This window comes from Parambassis ranga, chromosome 7 (assembly GCF_900634625.1).
Source record: "Parambassis ranga chromosome 7, fParRan2.1, whole genome shotgun sequence".
Classification (NCBI taxonomy): Eukaryota; Metazoa; Chordata; class Actinopteri; family Ambassidae; genus Parambassis; species Parambassis ranga.
The window spans coordinates 12,273,529-12,283,250 of record NC_041028.1 but is presented as its reverse complement, the minus strand read 5'-3'; the positions used below and the strand labels follow the sequence as shown (position 1 = coordinate 12,283,250).

At 44.5% G+C, this 9,722-nt stretch overlaps 1 protein-coding gene across 9 annotated transcripts in view; it reads right to left on the bottom strand.

Moving 5' to 3' along the window:
• Positions 1–1,149: 1,149 nt before the first annotated feature.
• Positions 1,150–9,722, bottom strand: part of casz1 (castor zinc finger 1) — a 68,307-nt gene continuing 59,734 nt past the window's right edge. For 7 of the 9 annotated variants that reach the window (XM_028410612.1, XM_028410610.1, XM_028410611.1 and 4 more), the window contains 9 exons: positions 8,914–9,077; positions 8,498–8,620; positions 8,072–8,392; positions 7,781–7,979; positions 6,779–6,950; positions 5,077–5,225; positions 4,304–4,538; positions 3,192–3,533; positions 1,150–2,465 (listed from right to left, as the gene is read on the bottom strand). In XM_028410612.1, coding sequence (XP_028266413.1) covers positions 1,207–2,465; positions 3,192–3,533; positions 4,304–4,538; positions 5,077–5,225; positions 6,779–6,950; positions 7,781–7,979; positions 8,072–8,392; positions 8,498–8,620; positions 8,914–9,077 — 2,964 coding nt within the window. In that variant the 3' untranslated portion in view covers positions 1,150–1,206. The remainder of the gene's footprint in view (positions 2,466–3,191; positions 3,534–4,303; positions 4,539–5,076; positions 5,226–6,778; positions 6,951–7,780; positions 7,980–8,071; positions 8,393–8,497; positions 8,621–8,913; positions 9,078–9,722) is intronic. The other 2 variants (XM_028410615.1, XM_028410616.1) reach the window with 1 other exon arrangement.

Here is a 9,722-nt window from a genome sequence, read left to right as displayed (position 1 = left end):
TACATTTTCAACATAAAACACACTCCCTGACGCTTCCTCAGTCGCCACCAACCCCCCCCCCCACCCCACTCTGAGTGACTCATCCGTCGGTCAAACTGACCCCACCAACCCCCCCACCCGACTTTTCCGGCCGTTAAATCTCACCCTCACCTGCTTACAGATCGATATGCTTCTGTCTAACAACACAACAAAAAAAAAAAAGACATTTTAATGCAAAGATGCAAATGGTAACAAAAATATTTTTTAAATATACTCATGAGTCATCTATCATCATCATTGTAATCATCATGGTCAGCTAATATAAAAGTGCACTATCCACGCACAAACTTGATTCCTCCACAGCGAGGGGGTGTGTTAAATATTACACAGGGGTGAGCTTGGTTTTGGTGCTAGTTGAACATTTCTAGCAGAATGTCAGAGAGAACTGTTGAGGCTGGTGGCTTCCACTGCAGCTGAGACTGACCAGACCAGTTACTGATCACTTCCATGTGTCATTGAGAACAAAGCAAAGTCTACCAAAGAGATGGGAACAAGAAAACATGTGACCCCTTTTCTCCCAGTGTCTAATAATAATAATAATAATAATAATTAATAATAATAATACAGAAAAAAAGATCAAATGAAATCCTTTCTCCTTAGTGATTCAAGTCCCTTTTTTAACAGATCCAACGGCCCTGGAGTTCATGTCGCCTGTGCCAGCATTTTCCTTTTGTATAACGTCATTCACACACACACACTCACACACACATACATACATACATACATACATATATAGTTATATAGAGAGATTTGTTTTTGTTTTTCTAACATGTTTTTTTTCCACACAAAAAAGTGAAAAAAATCAAATAAAATAAAAATAAATTAAAGTCAAACATGCACGCACACAAAAAGACTGATGTGTAGTAAAATGCTTTACATTGCTGCCCCACGTGTAAAACAGGGCCTAACTCTGTGTGTCTCGTTCATATTTTTTTAATGCATAATTGAATTAATAATGTTGGTCATCTTGTAAACATCATCATAAATCATTTTTGGGCCGTCATTTTCTCCACGCTGTTGTTGTTGTTTTTTTCTGTGTTTTGTCGTCATCTGAAGTCTTTAAACATGATGAATGAGGCCACTTTCATTTTTGTTTATTCATAGTACACAGGGTCTCTCTGCAGTTTCTACAGTCATTGTTAGTTTTGTTTGTTTGTTTTTTTTCTCTCATGGGTCAGCATTTTGCTTTTCCAGTTGGGAAGTATCAGTGTGGTTAACGGAAGCATCAAAACCTTCGCCATTGTCCTTTTCGCCATCAGGCTCCGCCGCTGAATCGTCATTTGAGTCAGTGTTGAGCTCATCCTCTGCTTCCTCCTCTTCCTCCTCCTCTTCCTCCTCCTCTTCTTCTGCATGCACCTCCTCTGGTGACATGTCATCTTCAGCCTCTCCAGATGTTCCGGTGGTGTCGTCCTGACCCAGCGTGGGTGCAGGGTTGTGGGCAGACCGCGTCGCATCGTGGTGCATCTTCTTGCTGAGGTCCAGTGAGTCGCTGAGACCTAGACCGACTGCGTTCTTCAAGAAGAACAGGGAGGTGCTGGTGTCGGTGCCCAGGTTGAGAGAGCTGTCCAAGCTGATGGAGGACGGCGGGTATGAGTGGTTATAGTCAGAGCCGATGCCACCCGTTGAGTAGAGCATGGAGGGAGCACTGCTGTTAATGTTGTGGGACAACCCATGGAGCCCACTAGGTGAGGAAGCTGAAAGACCCATGGAGGATGGAGGGACTGCTGCTACATTTCCTCCCAAGAGGTGTGCCCCTTCCTGTTTTGGAGATACAGATGGCAGCTCACCCCGCTCCTGCTTCTCATGCTTTCTCTTGTGGGAGTCCATCTGAGACATGCCCACCACCGTGTGCTTGCACTCAGGAAAGGTGCAATGGAAGTGTGAGCACTTGAGCTTATATTTGCAGTCAGGAACCTCACAGTCGGCGCTGGAGCTGAACTGGCAGAAGCCAGCAGCGCTGATTACATCTTGCTTGCCGTGGTGCTTGCGGTGGGCCGTCACCTTGGTGCTGTCAGTGCAGCGGAAGCCACAGCGCAAACAATGGAAGTGGGTGCTGTTGCCTGAAAACTGGCAGTCAGGGAAATTGCAGCTGAGTGATGATTTGAAGCGCTTGAAGTCATCCAGGACCAGGTTGTCGACACGGTCGTGGTGCTGCGCATGTTTGTACATGTGGGTGCGGCCGCAAAACTTGTAGCCGCAGTTCTCACGGGTGCAATGGTAGTGGGTCACCTTCAAAGAGAACTGGCAGCCCGAGTCCTTGCAGTTCTCATAGAGGTCATAGCGCCGGAACCCTTCCAGCATCATCCCCTCATCCAGCATCTTACGTGAAGATGCAGTCTTGCGGCGCTTGCCGAACGGGGACATGTCCTCGATGATCCAGAAGCGCTTCTTAGCCCCAGTGGCTGTGGGAATGGAGATGGTGTTGCCTAAAGAGAATAAGAAAGTACATTAAAGAATCATCAGTTGGTCTGCAAAGTAAAACCCACAAACTGCAAGTACATTACTGTCCTGGTTGACACTCTAATGCTTGACCCTACCCAGCTGAGTAAGCACAGAGAGCCACGGCTTTTTTTATTCCTAATTCCCAGAATGATTAAAGGGGGGGGGGGGGGGATGATAGATTGACTGTGGAACATGACACTTTTACAGGGTGTCTCCAGCCTCCAAACAGAGGCGGAGCTGTGAGTCTTAACCAACCCTCTTATCTCCATGTTGTTTTATGATGGGGCACCCACCTTTTGCAACACCCTGGGGTCACTGCTAATGATGTGATCCCTGTTCGGCTAGACAGGAAGCAGCGGGCCTCGATAAAACTTGAGGCATGATTAAAATAAGAGGCTGCTGATGCAGCCTTGTTAATGGAAGCTAAACAAGGCCCAGGCTTCCCAGAATAGGTGCCAAATTTACTACTACTATATCTCTCAATCCTAGTAATGCTAACAGTGAAAATATGCACAAAGGTGTAAGTACAGTGATTTCAGTTTTTGTTACAGTACCTACACAGTAGCATGCAAGTTATCATTTCAAACCCTTTTCCCCTTCTTTCCATAACAATACTGCAGAGAAAGGCAGGATCACACAATTAAATGCTGCACAGGACTCAATAATTGAGAATGACAGCTGCAGTGTTGGTTTGCGCCGGGGATAAGTACCTGCAGCATCCTGAACTATAGGGACGTCATTTTTAACCGGAGACGGAGTGGCAATGATGGGGCTGAAAGCTGGTGTGTTGGTTGGCATGACAACACTCCGAGTGGCTCCCAGAGAGGCGCTGAGCAGAGAGTATGACAGACAGGATGGAGAGAGGAGGTATGGGAGTGAGGGGAGAGGAGGTCGGAGGAGAGCAGGAGAGAGCGATGGAGCCTGGGACTGTAGGCCAGGCTGAGGAGCAGAGGGATGAGGAGGAGGTAGTGGAGGGGAAGAAGTAGGAACATTTTGGGTAGCGCTAGTGTCAGCAGGGGTGGTAGGAGCAGAAGTGGCAGGGTAGCCTTGTCCTGGAGAGACAGGTTGACCAGAGAGGGTGAAGGACAGGCGAGAGGGGGGAATAGACGGGTACATACACAAAATCAGGGGTCATATTGCACACGCACGCACACACACACACACACACACACACACACATACACACAGGGATGGGAGGTAAAAAGGGAAAGATAAAAGATAAGAGAATGATACAAAATGAGGCCCATTCAAGACAAGTAACCCAAACACCAGCCAAAACAACAATGATGAGAGTAGTGGATAATATTGGCAACACATAGAGAAATGTGAAAATCACAGATAGGCTTAGATTTAGAAAAAATAAATAAATAGCGCAATATCCATTTATTCAGTAAATCTGAGGGAAAAAGAGGCTGTTTCTCATTTCCTTTGCTTTCTCCCACAGTTCAACCCACTAAAAGTGCTAAAGTAGACATAAAGCCACAGGGATGATCTCTGGCCAAAGGAAAATGTAATAAGCTACATACAGCGCAATAACTCAAACCACTGATGTACAAAATGGAGGTTTTATGAGGATGACCATGCAAACTGCAAAATGTCTTGTCCACCATTCACAACACAAGAATACAGCAGTCATCAACCTCGTAAATATTATGATTAATGTGTCTACTCATGACTCATGAAATACACAACTTAACAATGAAATGCATGAAATGAGAAGTGGCTAGATTTTTGAGTGAAGTAGGTGGACTGACTGAGGCTGTGTGTAACATGTATTGCGCTATTCGCCTTTATACTATCAGACATTGGTCTGTGTTCTCACCTGCTGGGGAGCCATCATTGCCTACAGGTGTGCTGGTGCAGCTTCGGTCCTGGTTGGAGGACTCGGAGGAGAGGCCCAAGGGGCTTCCTCCTCCTCCCATGTAGTCCATGTAGTCTTCAGTCTCATCCATGACAGAGGATGAGAAGCTGGAGGTGATACCATGCTGGGCTGCTAAGGGCCCGGACATCATACCGGATGCCTGCATTTCATCCGCCCTCTGACTGAGTGGCATCACCTAGAAAACAAATAATCTTCATTGTAAAAGTATGTTTTAAGACAAACATCTCTGGGTTATAATGTGTCATTATTGCAGGTGTTGATGCTTGGCATACAGCCAAGGATCTCTAAACACCGTCAAAGAATGAATGAACCTACTTGTGTCATTACATACAACAAACAGACCTAGAAAATCCACATTTATATCCCCATAAAGTACATCATGTACTGTGCAGAGGTGAAGTGAGGAAACCACACACCAGTGTGAGAAATTTCATTAAAAGAACGTCATGAGTGATTTGTCATTGACCGGTATGGCAGGATGAGAACTACTCTCTTTTTTTCCCCTGTGTCTGACTCACAGCACAGGAAACGCACAGATAAAAAAAACAACAACACAGTGATGATTCATCATAAAGCATTTACTTGGTTGTATATTTGTTTTAATTTTATTTTATTCACTTCAAATGTACTTTGCTAAAGAAAGTTAAAAGTATGTTGTATGTATAATAATTCAGTAAAAAGGTGTGCAGTTGTTGCAGTTGGTTTGTGTTTACCTGGGATGGGACTCTGTCAAAGTTCTTCCCCAGCATCCGCCTCATGTGTTTGCGTGCGTGTGAGGTCATCTGGTGTTTGAGCAGGAAGGAGAACTGGCAACCTTCGCGGATGCAGTGGAAGTGGCTGTTGACTTGGTTATACTTGCAACCTAAAAAAATACAAAAAATAAAAAAATAAACCAGCTGTTAACTCTCTCATTTGTAGATTCAATTTGTCTGCTGGCTCCTCCAAAAACAGCTCCATGCTCAATATTAGCAGTGTGGTGGCGTTGTGATTAGATCAAACACAAAGTGAAATATTTTTAGGTTTTTTTAATTTCATGATATAGCTCTGACAAAAGAGGGATCGGGTTTCAAAGTGTTTGGGAGTGTACATGTAGGAGGAATATTAGATCACTCTGGTGTCACACTGAGCAAGTCAAGGCTTCTGTGCACTAAACCTGTGGAGCTCTTTTATTACACTGACATGCTTTATTCAATTAGGAATTTACATAAATAAATTCTCATTTTCTGTGGGCCAATAATGCACACACCCCTGCAAACCAAAGTAAATATACAATTATTACCATATTAAATTCATTTTTCAAAGTATCTCTATTGTCATTTTTTTTCCTTTTGTTCTCCATTGTACTGCTATCTGCTTCATATTCTTCTGTTCTTTTCTTCTGTTTTAAGCGGTCTGGCTCTAATTGCTTTATGATTTCAAATTAAATGAATGTTCCGTTTTGTGCCTGTTAATCAAATACCATTATATAAAAGCAGGCAGAAATAATTGAAAGAGTAACATGCTGGGCAGGTGCTAGCATGTCAGTAACCATGGCGCCCAGTTTAAGAGAAAAACATGTCTGTGTCATCAAATAGCTTTTGCGCACACAATGTTTTAAACACGCAAAGTTGAGCAAATAACAGTAACCCCCCGTGACACGGAGGGCCTTTTGTGAGACAGAAACCAGGTAACATCATCAGCGGTGTTCAGTTTAATGTCGCTGCCATGGATACTGGCAACCCATCAATTCTTTATGACTGGAGTGCGAGCGATGGTAATCCTTTCTGTTTTTTTTCCCCCCTAGCCCAGACAATACAGTTGGCAGATCAGGCTGGGGACAAAAAACAGCTGTTTAGGGCCTGGTTTTGTTTGCTTTGTTTCTGCATTTTGAAAAGCTTGTGTAACCGCCTGAAAAAAACAGATCACTTTTAATTCATTTCTGTGTGATGGCAGCAGTGGCTGTGAGGCGCAGCTACACAACACAAACAGGCTAAACCAGACAAGCCAGATAATTAACAAACACAAACCTAATTGCTCATTTCTGACAGGGGCAAAAGAAAGAAGAAAACAACCTGGATGTGATTGCCCTCTTTGACATTATTGCTCATATAGTACAAGCGAGACTACCTCTGGGACTCGAGGTGCCATTGTGAATATGCAAAATGTAGCAACAAAACCTGCGAGGCAGTCTTGTTTCATGCCTCTTAAACCACTCACAAAGAAAGCACGACACTGTGTTTGCCAACACTGGTCTCTCTCCCTTTTGTAAACACACAGAATATCCTCTTGCAACAGCCAATACAAATCAATCTGCATCTTTCTCAGTACAATCCACACATCTTTCCTGAGAAAATATTATCAAAAGCTGTTCAGGGAGACATGATATGGAGGTTTTTGTGAGGAGAAGTAGAAGTTTTTTTTTTCTAAATTTCTTACCCATCCTGCCACACTCCTCCCTCTTGGTGAAGTATTTGAAGCCGTTGGCAGCGCGGCGCTCTGCCTTCTCGTGCTTCTTGATGTGCCACGGCAGCTTGGTGGTGATATTAGTGACAAAGAAGCAGCCAGGCCGCAGACAGTGATAGTGGCCCCTCATTCTGAACTCGCAGTGCTGCAGTGGGGGGGGAGGGGGGGGGGGGCACATAATTTTCATGAGTCAAATGTTTGAAAAGCAGGGGATGAATACTTTTATTTGATCTTAGTTTGTGAGCAAAGTTAAAGGAACACTACACATACACAGTTTCTCACAAAAACACAATACGTCACAGGCTTTTTTTTTCTCTGACTTGTTATTAACATCCCACATTTCTAAGTACAATTACTTTGCTTTGCCGGGCTTCCTACAGACACCCCTCCTTTCTAACATGTCTGTACACCACCATCTGTTTGTGAGGCCCAGATCCCAAAGGACTGGGCCAAATAAGATCTGCTCAGTTCAGGAGATGGAGACTAAAAGGGGAGAAGGAGGGGAAAGAGAGGAGGAAGAGAAGGGAGGGGGCGGGGGTACTTTTTGTGAGAGGGGTGATTTTCGACACATTAATGAATTCATTTAAACGGTTTTCCAAATACGGGCTCATGAGAGCAGGCAGGGGCTGCCATTTAGGTTTCATTTGCGAAGCATTCCCCTGATTTTTGCCCTATTCCAGACAGCCTTGTTTACTGTGCAAGTGACAATGATTTATTGGGTAATATCAGCTAAATTGGCCTTTTCTGAGAGGAGAATGCGGCAGTCAAGCTGACATCATTGACATATAAACAGGCATTACTGGGGTGAGTCGACTGTCTTTCTCAGCAGAGATGGAAGATGGGGAGCAGTGGTTGTGAAAGCCTTGAGTCAAATAACCTCAAATACTGGTCTAATAGATAGCATACTTCATGCTTAGAACCCTCTGGGAGATGACAGTAGGTGATTCAGCTCCTGTGTTATCACACCACACTCACCTGGTTAGGACAGAGACACTGGAGGGAGTAGTAGGAAAACTGGTCCCGGACGTTGACCAAGTTGTTGTTGGGGTTGATGTGGTCCAAACAGTGGGACTCGGCCTTTCCGGAGGTCTTGCACACATACTTGCAATTCCCAAACAAGCAGTGGAAGTGGAACTTGTTTGAGTACTTACAGTCAGTAGCCAAACAGGGATCACTGGATGGATAAAAATACAGTTTGATCAACTCTTGGCAGGGGAAAAAAAGTAGCACACTGTACAATACACAAGATACAAAGAGTTCTCATACTTCTCCTGGAACTGCAGAAAACCAGGTTTGACTTGTGGCTTAGCATTCTCCAGAGAGGTGGTGGCCAGAGGGGAGTTGGCTGGCAGGTTAGGCATGGAGGCGGGCATCTGAGGGATGCTGCCCGCCAGCTGCTTCCAGGCCAGCAGGGAGGGAGGAGGAGAGCTGTATCCTCCAGAGGAGGTGAGGTGGGCCATGTCCATGGAGGGGTTGTTTGCCATGGAGACAGGGGCAACAGGCTGCATCGGGGCTCCCTCAGTAGTATCTTTGCCTTCGCCAAACTGAGGCTCCGTCTTCACTTTCAAGGTGGCGCGAAGGTGGAAGCTGAAAAACAAAACAGAAGCTCCATTTTAAACTGATCAATAGGGTAAAAAGTAAATAAACTAAAAATCAGGAAGTGTGGTAAGGTTTTATCAGTGTGACACTCACTTAGCGTGTTTTATGGCCCCGTCCACAGTGCTGAACAGCGCACCACAGTCCTCCACCAGGCAGTGAAAGTGCACTTTCTGAAGGAAGTCACACTGAGCCTCACAAAAGTCATCTGTGTCAAACCTTAACAAAGACAGATAAGGAAGACTGTAAATTTACAGCCTTTTCATAGAAACACTAACTAAAAGGGCAACTGGTTCAACTTCTTATCTGACAGTAAATGCTTGAAGACCCGTCATACTGAACTCTAAGTCATTTTAAATTCCTGCCAGACCGGATTCTTTATGTTTTAGGGGGTTTCCATGAAAGGAATCGTATTTACCAGTAAAGACGTTCGGGGACAAAATGTTTTGACGTTCTGACTGTTTGTCACTATAAAAATGAGTGTGTAATAGCCTGCTTGTTTATTTTTCTACCTGCGGAGGTATGTCCTCCATATCTCTGTGGGTTTTTCTGGCAGGGGCCTCTTCAGCACTCTGTTCAGATACTGTGCTGGCTCAGAGTTGTCGCCGCCCTGGCCTGCCTCCAGATCCGTCTTCTGGTTCATAGCACTGAAGAGGGCAGGGTTCACCTGTGACATCTACAAAACACACAGCACATAAACCAGCAGCCGCTGGGTTAACCAAGCATACGTGTGCCGGGCACATGCATATGTTAGTCAGAGAGCGAGAATGAAAACACACGTGTGATTTGGCGAAACAAAAAAGAGCAGCCGGATTTACAAACACCCAGGCTTTTGCTTGAGTGCAGGCCAAGCGCGTTTGCCAAGCATCCTCTGGGAGCAACTGTTAACCCTTTTTATGTGATGCGGTGGCTTGAATCAAACCCTAGAAATCTGACATGACAACAGTTGAGCTGTTGAACAACAGGCTCTGCAGGTTTCATGACGGCAACTCTGATGTTAAGGTTAAAAAAAAAATCTTGTGGAAAGGGAAAAGTGAAGGGGGAGGGAGGAGGCCTGGATCAGTTGGTGAGGGTTAAAAAAAGGGAAATGGAAGGCTGATCTGCCATTACATCATCAGTGTGATGGAAACCACCTGGCACATTTGTATCAGTCGGGTAAGATATATGAATAAGACACTGTCCATTTTAATCTTCACATAAAATATAGACCTTTAAAATCCATACGTTAACATTTAGACTTGTTAAAAAATGAGGGCAGCGCCTTCTGTTTTTTTTTTCTCCTCTGACTTTTTAATCAAATAATTTATAAACTCCATAAATA